Raw genomic sequence first — 20,043 nt, forward strand, 5'->3', positions numbered from 1 at the left:
TGTCTGATAATTTAAAGTAGGTGATAATTAATTCCATATGGAGGTCTCCTTGACGTTTTAAAAAATTTGCTTCTGAATAGGAATAGCTGCCCATGGCCTTGGGTGAATTTTATTCTTCTGTAAGTCCAGGCCATATACCTAAAGCATGGTATATTTTTTAAGATGACAGTCAGACAATATAGTTTATTAGCTTTTGATCTTAGTGTTAAAATATGATAGCATTATGAGATTAATTTTTCCTTTTGTGCCTATTTCTTAGAGGCTGGCAGAGGAGGGGACCTCAACAAATACTTTGGTGAATCTTTATTTGTGGCTAGAAAATAGAAGTTAGCTGTTTATATGAAGCAAATAATGGCAAGAATTACCAAATTTGCCATTTCATTTCATTATTTATAAATTATCCTACTTAGATTGTTGTATCTTTTAAAAAATTAAATTCAAGGCAGACTGATTTGACATGTAATTAACTTTATTAATTTTCAGCCTAAGGGGTAAATTATAAGTCCTGTTATTTTCTGTATTCATTGGCTCCCAACATCACATACACATTCATTTCTTTGCTGTCTTGTTCCAACCACTCTACTTGCTCCCCCTTCCCCCAAAATTCAGATCCTATTTCTGGTCCTCACCTTCTCCATGAAGTACCACAAGGTGCCTATTTTGTTTTCCTCCTGTTAACTTTAGAGGCTTATTATTATTCTTTCATCTAAACCACTCACCTGGTACATAGTCATATATTGCCACGTGCAGTCTTTTTGTTTTGTTTAATATTTATCTGATTTAGGACTGTATATCACCTGGGTCAGCTCCTTGAGAGGAGAGGTCATGTTCTGTCTTGTTTTACTCAAAGCAGAGGGCACATTACTCTGACATTGGCAGCTACTGCGTGAAAGTTTGTTGGGTTCAATTTTGTGAGTACAGATGAGAAGTAGGGACTTTCAAATAATAGACTGTTTAGAATTGATCTGGTTAAGAGACAGCCTCACTCATTCCTTGTTCACTTATTGTCAGAGTTAAAAGAAATTTAAGAAATAATATTATGAATGAGAAGTTCTATTTTATGAGCTAATATTCATGTATGAACATGGGTTAACAGGAAAAATATACAGAGTGAGTATGATGCTTGGATCTAGGGCCTAGTACTACTAGATTTTGAGTTTCAGTCAATGTATTTTATCTTCAGGGCAAATGCATCTTTGAAGTTGGTGAGAATTGGTATGAGATTTAGAAGGTAATGAAGCAACATAAAATTTGTGATGGTGTTCTTCCTTTCCCCATGTATTTTTCTGAGTATTCTCTTGTAATGGAAGCAGTCGTGTTCCAATTTCATTCTTTGTGTTTTCAAAATATCTATCTCCCCAATAAAAGAAAAAAACCATGTTTATTTAAAAACTATGCTATTGAAAATGGAAAGCACTAATGGCTAAATAGTATTGATAAATTTTTTTAACTTGGTTAGCAGACCAATTATCATTTTTTGTTAACACTTTTTTTTAATTCAAGTTTTTGGTTCTTACTTGAAAGATAATTTTTAGTGTGGGAAATTGCATAATATAGTGTTCAAGGTGTGATCTTCTGTGTCAGACTTGATTTTGAACCCTTGCCTCTGTTATACTAAGATTTAGCATCGTTTTCTGTACAATGGGTATAATAATATCTACATAAGGGGATTAAATGAGATAATCCATGTGAAGCATAGAACACAGTGCCTGACACATAATGAATATTAGCAAGTATTATGTACATTACTATTATTTGAGATTCTCCTGTCTTCATATTTTAATCAAGTAGTTTTTATATCTGTAATTCTAGATATCTAAATTCATTTAGTTTGATCGTTCTTTATTAGGACTGTACAATTCAGATTTTGTGAATCCAAATTAGTTCTTATTTCTTTGTCAGAAGTATTAGCTAAATGATTTTTTACTTTTATTAAAATATCCTTTATTAGTTATCTTGTAATCTATATATTTTGATTTTTAAGAAAACTAAGGAGAAATCGGAAAAATGGAAAAATAACATTTATTTTTTATGATTATAAAATTAATATGTTTATTGCAAGAAATTTGAGAAATACTGAAAGTATTTAAAAAATTAAAATCTTCTGTAATGCCACTCTCAAATGCAACCAATGTTAATATTTTTGTGAAATTTTTTTGTCTTTTTTAAAAATTTTATTATTTTTGTAAATTGAGGTAACATTGATTTATAATGTGAAATTTATTTCAGTCAAATTGCCCAATGTTCTACAAGTTCTTTTATGTTAATCTAGGAAATTTTTCTTTCTCTCTCATTCCAGGGCTGTTCTTGGTCAGTTATATTTGTGGATCTCGATGCCCACAATCGCAACCGGCAAACTTTGTGCTCGCTGTTACCCAGAGAATCAAGATCTCATGTGAGATATTTTTATAATAAATTAATATGAACTGTTGTTTATGATTGTTACATAGTTTTGTTTCTTTTTCCAAGAAAGTACTCTAAAGTGTTAAAAGTTGGCAGAAGAGATGAGAAAGAATGTTGCCGCTTACTCCTCTGGCCTGGGGAGGTCAATGTTTAGGAAGTGAACAGAGCTGTGGAGAAAGCTGCTTTGTCCTTTGAGTTTTCATAGAGCAGTACAGAACTAGATATATGTTTTTCTCTTTGGGGGAGTAGCAACATTATGCCAAAATTAATTTTTTTTGGTCATGGAATATTATATACAGTAAGTACCCTACACACGAACCTTCAAGTTGCGAACTTTCAAAGATGTGAATGTGCATTCCCAGGTCCAATCACATAATTTAGTTCACATGTCTGGCATACATTGTCACGTGCGTGCATCCTCAACAAGTGGTTGTGCTTCTGTGTACTTTACTGTACAGTACTATATAGAGTACAGTAGTACAGTGTCTTTATTTCAAGCCCAGGATGTCTGGAAGCAAGCTTAAAAGCAGCAGTGATGTAGTTGGTACTGCTAAAAAGTGCCAAGCGATAATGATGGAAACAAAAGTGAAAATAATTGAGAGAGTGGAGTGACAAGAGGAAGAAGAAGTAACTGAAGAACCGAAGAGATTCACGACACAGGAAATGGCAAGGGGATTTTCTTTGTTTGAGGAGGCACTGTTAGTTTTTGAGGCACAGGACCCGAATGTAGAATGGTTCACGAAGGTTGCAGCAGTCTTTCAGAATGCAGTCCCTTGCTACCGTGTCATCTATGACAAGAAAAAAAGAGCTACTACCCAGATATCACTGGACCGTTTTTTCAAGAGGGTAGATAGAATTTAATCCAGCAAAGAACCAGAACCTGTGAGTGCAATTGCAGCTTGCCCTCTGTCTCCTATTGCTGAGGATCCGTTAGCTCTACCATCTCCCACCTACTCTCCCTCCTCTAGTCAGTAACTCTTCTTGTTCACTCGATGCCAGCCCCTGTATGCCAGCTGTTGTACTGCACTACTGTACTTTTCAAGGTACTGTACTGTGAGATTAAAAATGTTGTCTTTATTTTTCATGTTCGTTTGTTTTTATGTATTATTTGTGTGAAAAGTATTATCAACCTATTACAGTAGAGTACTATATAGCGGATTGTGTTAGTTAGGTACCTAGGCTAACTTTGTTGGACTTACAAACAAATTGGACTTACAGACGTGCTCACAGAACAGAATTCGTTCATATGTAGGGGACTTACTGTATTAGAAATGTAGAAGAATATTTTTCATAATTTAAATTTCTTTTGAATAAAACTGCTTTCCTTATTTCTTTTCTCTCATTTGATTCACCCTTTTCTTTTGTCTGATAATCTCTTAAATGACTATGTAATACCTGATTGCAGATTTTTTGAGGGGTTATTTGTGGCTCATTTCTTAGAAAACACCCAAAATGGAACAATTTAATTATTTTAAAATAACTATTTTATAGAAGTAATACAAGATTATGATAAAAGACAAACAGAATCCACAAATAAGCAAATAATAAAAATATATCCACTCATTATTCCACCATTCAGTTATAATCTTAGGGTGATATCATTTGGGTTTGTATGTTTCCATGTATTTTTATGTACACATATAATATTTTTATTTTACAAAACTGGAGGAATATTGTTCATAATGCTTGATAACCTGTTTCTTTGAATGGACATGTTTCCATATTAGTAAACATTTCTATAATATAAATTTTAATGGCTGCTGATTTACTCAGCTAATTGTTGGACCTTTAGGTTGTTTTCTGGTTTTCACTATTATAAACAAACTGTTATGACAGACTAGTTGTAATGACTAATTAGTGGTGTTAAATTTTTACACAATGACTGAAATAACGTACTAAAGTTTGAGTCCAGTGTTGAACCTTATCATTGAATGAAGTTTTATCTCCTTTGTAAGGTTCACTAAACCATGCCATATAAACATCTGTCTGTCCCTTGGAGCACAGCAGTCTCACTGTCAGTTAAATAACCTTAGTGGCTTTGCATCTCTGTGATTCTCTTTGGGCTGTGTTGATCATATGATGACAGACACTTACTTTCCTTTCTTTTTCTTATTGCCCCCAGAACACAGATGCTGCCCTGCTCCCCTGCATCAGTTATCCTGCATTTGCCTTGGATGATGAAGTTCTGTTTAGCCAGACACTTGATAAAGTGGTTAGAAAATTAAAAGGAAAATATGGATTTAAGCGTTTCTTGAGAGATGGGTATAGAACATCATTGGAAGATCCTAAAAGACGCTACTACAGACCAGCTGAAATTAAGGTATCAAAAAATATCCCATGTCAGATAGCATAATAGAATGTTCAAAAGTACTGATTCAGGAGGCAGACTTCTTGGGTTTGAATTCTGGCTCTGCCACTTATTAGCTGTGAGACCTTGGGCAAGTTAATTAAGCTCTCTGTGTTTAATATTCTTCATTGATAAAATAAAGTTAGTACCTACTATTAGTGAGGTTTTTTTGAGAATTAAATCAGTTAATATATATAAAAGTGCTTAGAACAGTGCTTGGCACATAGCAAGCACTCGGTAAGTGTTAGCTGTTGAGGCCTATTTGCTCACATCGGGCCATGTTGAGTCATTGGGTGAGTAATTTTTCTATTGAACTTTCAGTATTTTGCCTGCCTACTATATACCATTTGTCTAATATAATAGAAAATATCTATTTGTGATTGAATTTTCAACCTTTAAGCAAATGTTCTTTTTTCTGTTTCACTTAGACACTTCCCTCTGAAATATACTCCTCTAAATATTTGGTTTTAAAGATTTTGTATTTCAAATATACATACATATCCTATATCTAGGTTTATTCTAGCTGTTTCTAAGCTGCCCAGAAAACTGTAACACCCCCCAAAAAAGTAAGCATCCATCCACATTGCTGAAGACTTTGCTTTAATGGGATAGGTTGAAAATTATTTTTAAAAAACCCCAAACCCCTCCCTATCTGCCTCCCATTGCCTCTGTCTTTGTTGTCACACTTCTGAAGAGCATGGTGTGTTCTAGTTGTGGCTCCTTGTTTGCCTCCTACTTACTCCTTTACCTTATAATCTGGCTCCTGTCCCCAACACTTCCCAGTAGCTGTGTTGGCTTCAGTCAGTTTATGTCACTGGATCATTGTGGATGCCTTTCTAACTTTATTTCACTGGACCTCTCATTGGCATTTGAGTGTCTTAAGTAAGTCCTCTCTCAGGAGGTTCTCCTCCATTTTCTGTGACTTCATTCTCTTCCTAAGTCTCTGCTTAGTTCTCTCACTATCTTTCTTAGTCTCCTTTGCAGGTTCCTCCTCTTCTGCCTCCCTTTTTCCTTTGCTTGTCTCCTGGAATCCATCTTCAGTCCTATTCTCTTTTCATGCTATTCATGCAGTCATAGCTCTAGCAATCACTGTTAATCCCACATCTGTATCCCTAACTCATATTTCTACCCCTGAGTGCCCTACCACGTATCCAGCTGCCTTTTGGACATCCTCACTAGAATGCGCTGCAGTCTGTCTATGATCACCTTCCACCCTTCTGTCCAAGCCCCAAACCTGAGATTCATCCTAGGCTCTTCCCTCTCACTCAGCCTTCTTTGTCACTCACCAAGTCTGGCAAATTTAACTACCTTTAAATCTTAAAAACTGTCCCTTCATCTCTACTAACTTCTTCGTTTAGGCGAGTGATCCACAGCTGGGAATGATTTTGCTCCCCAGGGGACATTTGACAATATTTGAAGAAATTTTTTGTTGTTACACCTTGGTGGGTGCTACTGGCATCTGGAAGGTAGAATCCAGGGATGCTACTAACTGTCCACAGTGCACAGGACAACCCCCACAACAAAGAACTGTTTGGCCCAAAATGTCAATAGTGCTGAAGTTGAGAAACATTGATTTAGGTTAACATCCTTTCTCTTTGGATTGTTCCCAGCAGCCTTCCAGTTGGTCTCCTTATTTCTTATCCTAAAACCCTCTTCAGTACTGCCAGCTGTTCATCTAGCAAGTAAATTTGATCCTCTTCAGTGGTACCCTGTCACTTTCAGATCAAAGTTTTTGTCTCTCAGCCTGACTTCTCAGGCCCTCCCTGATCTGGTTGTCCTGACCCACCTGTTAGACTTCAGCTTTCACTGCTTCTTCCTTGCTTGTTCCAGGAATACTGAATTGCTGTGAGTTTCTTTAACGTACTTTGTTCATTAACGCATTTCTAGTTTGTACTACTGTCTTCTCTGTATGGAGTTCCCTTAGCTTATCTCTCCAGAGAAATCCATCAAGCATTAGTTGAAGCATCTCCTTTCCTATAAACCCTTTCCTGACGCCCTGGGCAGGCTCAGATGCTTCATGCCCTTGGTTCTTGATATATATACAATGTATAGACATTTTGTAACATACTGCAATTGTTTATTTACATGCCTGTCTCCCCACTACAGCAGGTTCTCTATCTTTTTGTCTTCATAGCCCTCTGTCTAGCTGATGCCAGGCATTACTAAATACTTAGGAAATATTTATTGAATGAATGACTACTCTGTGATGGATTAAATGAATGAGCTTTTGAATAATAAGAATGATGAGGGCTTCCCTGGTGGCACAGTGGTTGAGAGTCAGCCTGCCGATGCAGGGGACACGAGTTTGTGCCCCAGTCCGGGAGGATCCCACATGCCGCGGAGCGGCTAGGCCCATGAGCCATGGCCGCTGGGCCTGCGCGTCCGGAGCCTGTGCTCCGCAACGGGAGAGGCCACAACAGTGAGAGGCCCGCGTACAGCAAAAAAAAAAAAAAAAAAAAGTCCACTTTTGTTATTACAATAAATAAATTTTTATGTATGTATATTCTAATGATGTAAGTGTTCTAATTAATATACAGTTCTAAATTATTGTTGGTGAACTTTTTATATATTTTATTTTCTGTTTTAGCTATTTGATGGCATTGAATGTGAATTTCCTATATTTTTCCTTTACATGATGATTGATGGTGAGTGAACTTTTCTCCTGAAATTTAAACTGTAGGATATAACTAGTTTAAAGAAGAAAAGAAATAAAATATGACTCCTTTCAGCTAGCAAAATAGACTGCACTTATTGATGTTAACTACTCTGCATTTTATTATGCTACTTTTCTGCTTTCTGAGTTAATGTTACATCATTTAAAGAATTTTAAATATACTTTGAAGTATTTTTAAAATGATACAAATATATTTTCATATTTACAAAGAAGAATTTTTATGAATACTGTAATTTGTGACATTGTGAATGTCTGTATTATTTATACTTAAGCATAGAGAAATTTCAATTAAAAGTCAGTTTTCAATTCTAATTGCTAACATTTCTCAAATCAATTTCCTGGAAAACTATCATATGCATTTATTTGCATAACCTTTTTCCATTTTATGTTTATTATTTACATAGAAAAATACCAGAATAATTACAATTGGGTAAATTTTTTTCTAAGGTAAAATTTCTGTTGTGCTTATTGAGCTCAAATGCTATTGGATTTTATATTTTACATTTTAGGTGTTTTTAGAGGCAATCCCAAGCAAGTAAAAGAATATCAGGATCTTCTGACTCCAGTACTTCATCAGACAACAGAAGGTGTAGTTGGAATGCTTTTCCTTTTTTTTTTACATCTTTATTGGAATGTAATTGCTTTACAACATTGTGTTAGTTTCTGCTATATAAGAAACTGAATCAGCTATACGTATACATATATCCCCATATATCCTCCCTCTTACGTCTCCCTCCCACCCTCACTATCCCACCCCTCTAGGTGGTCACAAAGCACAGAGCTGATCTCCCTGTGCTATGCGGCTGCTTCCCACTAGCTATCTATTTTACATTTGGTAGTGTATATATGTAAATGCAAGTCTCTCACTCCGTCCCACCCTACCCTTCCCCGTCCTCATGTCCTCAAGTCCATTCTCTACATCTGCATCTTTATTCCTGTCCTGCCCTTAGGTTGATAAGAGCCTTTTTTTTTTTATACTCCATATATATGTGTTAGCATACCGTATTTGTTTTTCTTTTTCTCACTTACTTCACTCTGTATGACAGACTCTTGGTCCTTCCACCTCGCTACAAATAACTCAATTTCATTTCTTTTTATGGCTGAGTAATAGTCCACTGTACCTATGTGCCACATCTTCTTTATCCATTCACCTGTTGATGGACACTTAGGTTGCTTCCATGTCCTGGCTATTGTAAACAGTGCTTCAGTGAAAACTGTGGTACATGATTCTTTTTGAACTATAGTTTTCTCAGGGTATATGCCCAGTAGTGGGATTGCTGGGTCATAGGGTAGTTCTATTTTTAGATTTTTTAAGGAACCTCCATACTGTTTTCCATAGTGGCTGTATCAATTTATATTCCCACCAACAGTGCAAGAAGATTCCCTTTTCTCCACACCCTCTCCAGCATTTATTATATGTAGATTTTTGGACAATGGCCATTCTAACTGGTGTGAGGTAATAACTCATTATAGTTTTGATTTGCATTTCTCTAATGACTACTGATGCTGAGCATTCTTTCATGTGTTTGTTGGCAATCTGTATATCTTCTTTGGAGAAATGTGTATTTAGGTCTTCTGCCCGTTTTTAATTTGGGTTGTTAGTTTTTTGATAGTAAGCTGCATGAGCTGCTTGTATATTTTGGATATTAATCCTTTGACAGTTTCTTAGTTTGCAAATATTTTCTCCCATTCTGAGGGTTCTCTTTTTGTCTTGTTTATGGTTTCCTTTGCTGTGCCAAAGATTTTAAGTTTCACTAGGTCCCATTTGTTCATTTTTGTTTATATTTCCATTTTTCTAGGAGGTGGGTTAAAAGGCATCTTGCTGTGTGATTTATGTCAAAGAGTGTTATTCCTGTGTTTTCCTCTAAGAGTTTTCCTCTAAGTGTCTTGCCTTACATTTAGGTCTTTGATCCATTTTGAGCTTATTTTTGTGTATGGTGTTAGGGAGTGTTCTAATTTCATTCTTTTACATGTAGCCGTCCAGTTTTCCCAGCATCACTCATTGAAGAGGCTGTCTTTTCTCCCTTGTATATTCTTGCCTCCATTATCAAAGATAAGGTGACCATATGTGCGTGGGTTTATCTCTGGACTTTCTTTTCTGTTCCATTGATCTATATTTCCGTTTTTGTGCCAGTACCATGCTGTCTTGATTACTGTAGCTTTGTAGTATAGTCTGAAGTCAGGCCGCCTGATTCCTCCAGCTCCGTTTTTCTTTCTCAAGATTGCTATGGCTATTTGGGGTATTTTGTGTTTCCATACAAATTGTGAAATTTTATGTTCTAGTTCTGTGAAAAATGCCAGTGGTAGTTTGATAGGGATTGCATTGAATCTGTAGATTGCTTTGGGTAGTATAGTCATTTTCACAGTGTTGATTCTTCCAGTCCAAGAACATGGTATATCTCTCCATCTATTTGTATCATCTTTAATTTCTTTCATCAGTGTCTTCTAGTTTTCTGCATACAGGTGTTTTGTCTCCTTAGGTAGGTTTATCCATAGGTATTTTATTCTTTTAGTTGTGGCCGTAAATGGGAATGTTTCCTTAATTTCTCTTTCAGATTTTTCATCATTAGTGTATAAGAGTGCAAGAGATTTCTGTGCATTAATTTTGTATCCTGCTACTTTACCAAATTCATTGATTAGCTCTAGTAGTTTTCTGGTAGCATCTTTAGGATTCTCTATGTATAGTATCGTGTCATCTGCAAACAGTGACAACTTTACTTCTTCTTTTCTGATTTGGATTCCTTTTATTTCTTTTTCTTCTCTGGAAGTTTTGCTGTGGCTAAAACTTTAAAAACTATTTTGAATAATAGTGGTGAGAGTGGGCAAGCTTGTCTTGTTCCTGATCTTAGAGGCAATGGTTTCAGTTTTTCACCACTGAGAACGATGCAGGCTGTATGTTTGTCATATATGGCCTTTATTATGTTGAGGTAGGTTCCCTCTGTGCCCACTTTCTGGAGGGTTTTTCTCGTAAATGGGTGTTGAATTTTGTCGAAAGCTTTTTCTGAATCTATTGAGATGATCATATGGTTTTTCTCCTTCAATTTGTTAATATGGTTTATCACATTGATAGATTTGCATATATTGAAGAATCCTTGCATTCCTGGAATAAACCCCACTTGATCATGGTGTATGATCCTTTTAATGTGCTGTTGGATTCTGTATGCTAGTATTTTGTTGAGGATTTTTGCACCTATGTTCATCAGTGATATTGGCCTGTAGTTTTCTTTTTTTGTGACAGCTTTGTCTCGCTTTGGTATCAGGGTGATGGTGGCCTTGTAGAATGAATTTCAGAGTACCTTCCCTCTGCTATATTTTGGAAGAGTTTGAGAAGGAAAGGTGTTAGCTCTTTTCTAAATATTTGATAGAATTCGCCTGTGAAGCCATCTGGTCCTGGGCTTTTGTTTGTTGGAATATTTTTAATCACAGTCTCACTTTCAGTGATTGTGATTGGTCTGTTTATATTTTCTATTTCTTCCTGGTTCAGCCTTGGAAGGTTGTGCATTTCTAAGAATTTGTCCATTTCTTCCAAGTTGTCCATTTTATTGGCATATAGTTGGTTATAGTTATCTCTCATGATCCTTTGTTATTCTGCAGTGTCTGATGTTACTTTTTCATTTCTAATTCTGTTGATTTGAGTCTTCTCCCTTTTTTTCTTGATGAGTCTAGCTAATGGTTTATCAATTTTGTTTATCATCTCAAAGAACCAGCTTTTAGTTTTATTGATCTTTGCTATCATTGCTTCATTTGTTTTGCATTTATTTCCGATCTGATCTTTATGATTTCTTTCTTTCTGCTAATTTTGGGGTTTTGGGTTCTTCTTTCTCTAATTTCTTTGGTGTAAGCTTAGGTTGCTTATTTGAGATGTTTCTTGTTTCTTGAGGTAGGATTGTATTTCTATAAACTTCCCTCTTAGAATTGCTTTTGCTGCTTCCCATGTGTTTTGGGTCATAGTGCTTTAATTGTCATTTGTTTATAAGGTATTTTTTGATTTCCTCTTTGATTTCTTCAGTGATCTCTTGGTTATTTAGTAGTGTATTGTTTAGTCTCCATGTGTTATTTTTTTTTACAGATTTTTTCCTTTAATTGTTATCTAGTCTCATAACGTTGTGGTCGGAAAAGATTGCTGATATGATTTCAGTTTTTTAACATTTACCAAGGCTTGATTTGTGACCCAAGATATGACCTATCCTGGAGAATGTTCCATGAGCACTTGAGAAGAAAGTGTATTCTGTTGTTTTTGGATGGAATGTCCTATATCTATTAAGTCCATCTTGCTTAATGTATCATTTAAAGCTTGTGTTTCCTTATTTGTTTGCATTTTGGATGATCTGTCCATTGGTGAAAGTGGGGTGTTAAAGTCCCCTACAATGATTGTGTTATTGTCTATTTCCCCTTTTATGGCTGTTAGCATTTGCCTTATGTATTGAGGTGCTCCTGTGTTGGGTGCCTAAATATTTACAATTGCTATATCTTATTCTTGGATGGATCCCTTGATCATTATGTAGTGTCCTTCTTTGTCTCTTGTAGCATTCTTTATTTTAAAGTCTATTTTGTCTGATATGAGAATTGCTACTCCAGCTTTCTTTTGATTTCCATTTGCATGGAGTATCTTTTTCCATCCCCTCACTTTCAGTCTGTATGTGTCCCTAGGTCTGAAGTGGGTCTCTTATAGACAGCATATATACGGGTCTTGTTTTTGTATCCTTTCAGGCAGTCTGTGTCTTTTGGTGGGAGCATTTAATCCATTTACATTTAAGGTAATTATCGATATGTATGTTCCTGTTCCCATTTTCTTAATTGTTTGGGGTTTGTTACTGTTGGTCTTTTCCTTCTCTTGTGTTTCCTGCCTAGAGAAGTTCCTTTAGCCTTTGTTGTAAAGCTGGTTAGGTGGTGCTGAATTCTCTTGCTTGTCTGTGAAGGTTTTAATTTCTCCATCGAATGTGAATGACATCCTTGTTGGGTAGAATAATCTTGGTTGTAGCTTTTTCCCTTTCATCACTTTAAGTATGTCCTGCCTCTCCTTTCTGGCTTGCAGAGTTTCTGCTGAAAGATCAGCTGTTAACCTTATGTGGATTCCCTTGTATGTTATTTGTTGCTTTTCCCTTGCTGCTTTTAATATTTTTTCTTTGTAGTTAATTTTTGATAGTTTGATTAATATGTCTTGGCGTGTTTCTCCTTGGATTTATCCTGTATGGGACTCTCTGTGCTTCCTGTACTTGATTGACTATTTCCTTTCCCATATTAGGGAAGTTTTCAACTATAATCTTTCAAATATTTTCTCAGTCCCTTTCTTTTTCTCTTCTTCTTCTGGGACCCTTATAATTTGAATGTTGGTGTATTTAATGTTGTCCCAGAGGTCTCTCAGACTGTCCTCAATTCTTTTCATTGCTTTTTCTTTATTCTGCTCTGCAGTAGTTATTTCCACTGTTTTATCTTCCCAGGTCTCTTATCTATTCTTCTGCCTCAGTTTTTCTGCTATGGATTCCTTCTAGAGGATTTTTAATTTCATTTATTGTGCTGTTCATCATTGTTTATTTGCTCTTTAGTTCTTGTAGGTCCTTGTTAAACGTTTCTTGTATTTTCTCCATTCTATTTCCAAGATTTTGGATCATCTTTACTATCATTACTCTGTATTCTTTTTCAGGTAGACTGCCTATTTCCTCTTCATTTCTTTGGTCTGGTGGTTTTTTGCCTTGCTCCTTTATCTGCTGCATATTTCTCTGTCTTCTTATTTTGTTTAACTTACTGTGTTTGGGGTCTGCTTTTTGCAGGCTGCCGGTTTTTAGTTCCCTTTGTTTTTGGTGTCTGCCCCCAGTGGGTAAGGTTGGTTCAGGGGCTTGTGTAGGCTTCCTGGTGAAGGGGACTGGTTCTTGTGTTCTGGTGGGTGGGGCTGGACCTTGTGTTTCTGGTGGGCAGGGCCACATTCGGTGGTGTGTTTTGGGGTGTCTGTGAACTTAGTATGGTTTTAGGCAGCCTCTCTGCTAGTGGGTGGTGTTGTGTTCCTGTCTTGCTAGTTTGGCATGGGGTGTCCAGCACTGGAGCTTGCTGGCTGTTAGTTGAGCTGGGTCTTAGCATTTAAGATGGTGATCTCTGGGAGACCTCTTGCCGATTGATATTACGTGGGGTCAGGCAGTCTCTGGTGGTCCAATGTCCTGAACTCAGTTCTCCCACCTCAGAGCCTCAGGCCTGGCACCAGGCCGGAGCACCAAGATCCTGTCAGCCACACAGCTCAGAAGAAGACGAGAAAAAGGAAAGAAAATTAAAATAAATAAATTTTTTAAAATATTAAAATAAAATATTTTTCAGTAATTAAAAAAAAAAAGGAATAGAGCGACCAAACCAATAAACAAATCCACCCATGATATGAAGCACTAAAAACTATACTGAGGTAAACATAAAAATCATAAACAAGTCAGCTGCAGACAGCAAACCCTAATTGTACAGTTGCTCCCAAAGTGTACCACCTGAATTTTGGGATGATTCGTTATCTATTCAGGTATTGCACAGATGCAGGGTTCATCAAGTTGACTGTGGACATTTAATCCACTGCTCCTGAAGCTGTAAGGAGAAATTTCCCTTTTACTTCTTTGTTCGCACAGCTCCTGGGGTTCAGCTTTGGTTTTGGTCCCACCTCTGCATGTACGTTGCCTGAGGGCATCTTTTCTCTTCCCAGACAGGAGGGGGTTAAAGTAGCAGCTGATTAGGGGGCTCTGGTTCACTTAGGCTGAGGAGAGGGAGGGGTACGGAATGTGGGGTGAGCGTGTGGCGGCAGAGGCCAGCAGGATGTTGCAACAGCCTGGGGTGCGCCATGTGTTCACCCGGGGATGTTGTCCCTGGATCATGGGACCCTGGCAGTGGCAGGCAGCACAGGCTCCTGGTGGGGGGAGGTGTGGATAGTGACCTGTGCTTGCACACAGGCTTCTTGGTGGCTGCAGTAGCAGTGTTAGCTTTTCATGCCCATCTCTGGTGTCTGCGCTGATAGTCACGGCTTGCACCCATCTCTGAAGCTTGTTTAGGTGGTGCTCTGAATTCTCTCTCCTCATGCACCCTTAGGCAGTTCCAGACTTTTTCCCAGACTCCTTCTCGTCTAGCTGTGGTGCACTAGCCCCCTCAGGCTGTGTTCACACAGCCAACCCCAGTCCTTTCTCTGGTATCTGACCTCTGAAGCCAGAGCCTTAGCTCCCAACCCCCACCCTCCCCAGGGGGGTGAGCACACAAGCTTCTCAGGTTGGTTAGTGCTGGTTGGCACCTATCCTCTGTGCAGGAATCTCTCTGCTTTGCCCTCTGCACCCCTGTTGCTGCACTCTTCTCCGTGGCTCTGAAGCTTCCCCACCCCCACCACCTCTGTCTCCACCAGTGAAGGGGCTTCCTAATGCGTGGAAACTTCCTCCTTCACAGCTCCCTCCCTGAGGTGCAGGTTCCATCCCTATTCTTTTGTCTCTGTTTTTTCTTTTTTCTTTTGCCCTACCCAGGTACATGGGGAGTTTCTTGTCTTTGTGGAAGTCTGAGGTCTTCTGCCAGCGTTCAGTAGGTGTTCTATAGGAGTTGTTCCACATGTTGATGTATTTTTGATGTATTTGTGAGGAGGAAGGTGATCTCCATGTCTTAGTCCTGCGCCATCTTGAAGCACCCCCAGGAATGCTTTTTCAAGAAATTCTTTCTACCAGCATTCCCTTAATGTTCCTTTGAAATGTATAAATAATTCCTTTCTAAACAGAACAATTTATATTGAAATGAATGGGGCTGCAAACAAATTAGAATAATCTCTTAATTTGTTACAATAAACTTATTTTTATGAAAGGAGTTCATTAGGCAAGGTGATAGAGAGGGAGATGAATTTTAAGTGTTCATGGCTATAGCTACTACACTGTAGTTTGCCAGGTGGGTGGAGGTCCTTCATCTATTACCTACTGTAATACTCCTTCACTGGATGTAATGTGACAATAATATAAAATGACTAATTTTTATCCATGTCACCAGAAATGTTTTGTTCAGGTGAGTGCTGCCCCCTTCAGAGGGCCACTTAGGGAGGCTCTGCCCTAGCCTAAGGGTACTACCATTGCCAAGAATATTTTGACCTCCTCTTTGGAGATGTTTTCAGTGCTTTTTTCACATTAATTTGAATGTCTGCCATGGTTCTAAAATGTCATCCTTTGAGGATGGGTTTAATATTTTAGAAATGGTCAAAAGGTCCAGACTTATAAATAATATATTGGTTTCAGTTAAACACCAGCAAGGGCCATAAAGGAACATAACTGAGTTTTTTCATATGACGAGAAAACTAATTCTTGAAAGAATTCCAGAGGAGAAGTTCCAGATATCTTTGGTGTTTGGAAGTATTAGTAAAATAGTAAAATATTCTCATGAGTGAACAGCTTTGACGACCTATTTATCTGAAGTTAAAAATTATGGTGTGTTAATTAAAAAAAAAAAGAGGGTGGTCTTACAGACATGATGCACAAACTGGCAATCACAGCAGTGGGCCCTATTCCTGTCTCACACGAAGTTTATGATATTCTTTAGGGTTTTCCACAGTATCTTAGAGTAAATACTTTATACTGTATGCTCACCCTTTAAAGTCTGTGTAATGTTAAAGTAGCAAAATGTTTATGGATAAACATTGAATTTCAAATAAATGTTAATGTTTAAAACCAGTTTTTTGTCTTTATGCTCCAAATAACCACTTGTCCAATGTGAGAAACAATGTAATGAATGTTGTAATGAATATATTTAAAATCCCTTGAATCACATCTTTTAGTATTCAGTGATAGATCATTGATGCATTGAGGTGGTAGTCTGTGTATCACACTTTAGGCTTCTTTATGTTGAAAGAGTGATATTCACACTATTATCTGTGTATCATAGACCTTTTCACTGGTTTTAGACACAAATATCACTATTTATTGATGCGTGAAGAAAGAAGCAAATTTTAGGGAAATCTGTGAAGTATTATTAGAAAAATTAAGTTCAGTGTGGGATGATATTACAAAAAGTCTTCTGTAGCACTGTATTAGAATGTTGGTTTTTCTCCCTTTACATCATCCACAAAGATTCTAGTCTTAAAATAATTTTTAGTTTCTACCAAGAAATATTTTTAAATGAGTTGGTCACAGGGGGAAGATGGATTTTTTTTTTTCTCTTCAGTGATATTGAATAGTAGATAATGGCCTTAATGTTTAAAATGGGGATTTCTTTGCTCTAAGCAATCGCTCAGGGTTATAATTCTTCATTTAAGATTACACAGTATCTCATTTGTAAAGCTTCCACAGACTAATTCTATTAAAAATAGCTTCTTCTGTGGCTCTACATATTTGCATACTATATATTTATTGATTCATTTAAAGGTGTTAAATGTTGTTAAAAGAGATTATGTACACATTGTTGGCTAACATATAACATATCCTGTCAAATTAGTTTTAAAGTAAAGAAGCTTTTCCCACATTTTTCACTGGGAATTTCTGAAAAGAGTCAAATTTTCCTATCCTATTGGACAACTTTCTCTCTTTGTGCTTTGTCATCATTGTAGTTTTTGAAGGGAAAATTTGAGGAGGGTACTGATTTGTTATATTTTAAATATTTATTTTTAAACTCCATAGGTTATCCTGTCATACCAAAGTACTACTTTGTGCCAGCTGATTTTGTAGAATATGAAAAAAGAAACCCTGGTAGTCAGAAGCGATTTCCTAGCAACTGTGGCCGTGATGGAAAACTGTTTCTTTGGGGACAAGCCCTTTATGTCATTGCAAAACTCCTGGGTAAGTGAAGAAGATCGGGAACAGTTTTTTTTCTTATTATCAAGTCTTTAGAAATAAGTATGTCTTTGTTGACATTGACATTCTTTTTGGATTTGGGTGGTGTTTCATGCTGTTAAGAGGTCTTGGGGAAGTTTCTTAGCATGGAAAAGTACATTAATATGTCTATTGCACTGAATGATGATGGATGTTTCTGGGAAGAAAGTCAAATAGGTGTGAGTACAACTATGATCATTTTGGGCTGCATTCAGCTTAGTAGATAGGGTGCTAGCAGAAGGCTATGGAAACTTTGAGTCTCTTTTATAAATGGAATACAGTTGTGATTTAGTATAACAATCATGCTTGGTCATACCTGTAGTAAACCACTTGCCAAAAGGAATCAAGTGTCTCAAAGTTTTCTTCTTTCCAGTAAATACATGTTGGCAGTTTACTCAGTGAGGTGGAGGCATAATGGAGCCACTATTCATAATTCTTTGAAGAATTGTTTTTCAGCTTCTCCTAAAACTTCAGCTGAAGTATCTTTGGATACATTGAAATGAAAGTTAATTTAATGCACACAAAAAAGCATTATGCATCTTGCTGTACCATTCCTTGCTAAATTTTTTAATATTATTAGCATTTCCATCAAAAAGGTTATCATAATAGTCAGAATTCTTTTATGACAAACAGATTATGAAACAAGCTGACTGTAAATACTGTACCTGCACTAAAAGAACTGCTTACTGTGTGAAATACTGTTATTGTCTTTGTTGTTCTTAGTATTACTGCATAAAAGCTAAATTTGTTTGTGCTGTAAGAATAATCATCTTTGGTTCCTTTTTACATTCCATTAGGGAAGAATATTTCAAAGTCCAGATTTCCAATTCAAGCTTTACACAAATGATATATATAAGAGCAGACAGAAGCTATTCAAAGAAGAGAAAATTAAGTTAATGCTGTCTTCAGTTTGCTCATTTCCTGACTATATTTTCTGTGTCTCCATATATACTTAATCCTAATTTAAGAACCTGTAGAAAATTTTTTTCTTTAAAGGGACAGCTCTTTGATAAGGATTTGATATTATTTATGCAGGTTTTGCTTTAAGATTTTCCAAAAGAAAAAAATAACATACATAAGGTAGTTTTCTTAGAATCAAGCCAAGTTGGTAAGGTTATCTCTAGTTAGAATTTTATTTCCATCTTATTAGCATGAATACAAAGAAGCCTTGTTGATAATCAGCTAAATAAAACATATTTTGGCAGAGGAGTGGTTAACCTATCTAAGGACAAGAATTTTAACATCAGAATCATAAGTTTCTGTATACTACACTTGGAAACAAATGAGCATGATGAAATTTTTCTGTGAGTCTGAGACTGAAAACTGGTACCTGGGATATGGGATTTGAGATCTAAACCTTCTTCATCCTGCTTTTTGCTGTATATACAGCTTGGGGTTGAATGCAGAATTGACCATATTCTATATAAGCAGATTGAGCTTTAAAAAACAAAGATTGAAAACAATATCAGTCAGTAACAAAACATTGGACCTTCCTTACTCCAAAATAAATGTATTGAATGTAGACAAATTTTGAGTGTAGATAGCATTTTCTTATGTTAAGACCAGAGTGAATAGAAATAATCCAGGTCATGCCTTCATCTCTGTTTTATGACCATTTTGAATACGAAAGAGCCTTCAAAGAAACAGTTTCTCCTTTGCCTGCTGCACTTCTAAAAAGGCAGTAGAGGACATGAGTAGGTGTATTGCAGACTACGAAACCACATACTTATCTCCTGCTAGAAAAAGAGATGCTGCATATTAATTAGCACTCTGACCTAGCTGTGTGTCATCTGGTTAACAACTCACTGGTTAAAATGAATAAGGTCTCAGAAGATTGAATCATTTAGTTGCTCTTGACTATTGTATAACTGTCCCCCCTGCCCCAAGCACCATCAGACTTCTATGGATGTTATTAAGATTCCACACACCACCTTTACTAACAAAGTCTTATTTATTCATTAAAGGAGCCTCAGTTGGATATCTGCTTAACAACATTTTGTGGGCAGTTAATTGGAATTACATGAGCATAATAGAACAGTAAATCTTTAAAAATATTCTGTAATATATGGCTTTCACTAATTCAGTCCAGTTTTTAATTGGTGAAATTTAATATTTTGCTCTATGTATGCCTTAGTTAATAATTATACAACAAAACTATGTGACTTTTATGTTAGAGCAAAAAGACTCAATATGCTGTTTCTTTTCCCAAGGCCTGAACTACCCATTGTGTTCTTAGAAAATAGTTAATTATTACAGTAATTTTTTTCTTTAGAAACTTTAGACTTTTAGAAAATCAGTGTTTGCTATAAAATAGGTAACTAAATCATAAACAAGGAACTACCACGTGAAAAGGGCTTCCATGCTTATAGTACAACAGCAGTTGAAGACATTGCCCTCATTCTGGTCAGTGCCCCATAAAAAATGCTCCATCTCAGAAATCTCTTTTAGAATTTAGTGTTAGGAAACACTGTCTTCCCTCACTGAACTAATTTTCTTCCTTGAAACTGCAAATACATTATTTTTATTGCAGAACAACTTTATTGAGGTAAAATTACATACATTTCACCTACTTAAAGTTTACAGTTCAATATATTTTAGCATATTCACAGAGTTGTGCAACTATAACCACAATCAATTTTAGAATATTGTCATCAATCCCCCCCCCAAAAAAAGCCCTATACTCTTTAGCAGTCACTCCCCACGTACCCCTAATCACTTCATCCTTCCCCTTAGCGCTAGACAATCATTAATCTACTTTCTATTTCTATAGATTTACCTATTCTGGACATTTTATATACCTCAAATCATATAATGTATGGCCTTTATGACTC

General features: G+C 36.5%; 1 protein-coding gene across 1 annotated transcript in view; it reads left to right on the forward strand.

The window, feature by feature from the left end:
• The window catches only part of PHKB (phosphorylase kinase regulatory subunit beta), a 217,961-nt gene that overhangs the window by 106,180 nt on the left and 91,738 nt on the right, over positions 1–20,043 (forward strand). The window contains exons 9-13 of the mRNA XM_065898359.1: positions 2,300–2,395; positions 4,526–4,723; positions 7,338–7,395; positions 7,934–8,011; positions 17,021–17,179. Coding sequence (XP_065754431.1) covers positions 2,300–2,395; positions 4,526–4,723; positions 7,338–7,395; positions 7,934–8,011; positions 17,021–17,179 — 589 coding nt within the window. The remainder of the gene's footprint in view (positions 1–2,299; positions 2,396–4,525; positions 4,724–7,337; positions 7,396–7,933; positions 8,012–17,020; positions 17,180–20,043) is intronic.

The sequence above is a fragment of the Phocoena phocoena genome, chromosome 20, assembly GCF_963924675.1.
Source record: "Phocoena phocoena chromosome 20, mPhoPho1.1, whole genome shotgun sequence".
NCBI lineage: Eukaryota > Metazoa > Chordata > Mammalia > Artiodactyla > Phocoenidae > Phocoena > Phocoena phocoena.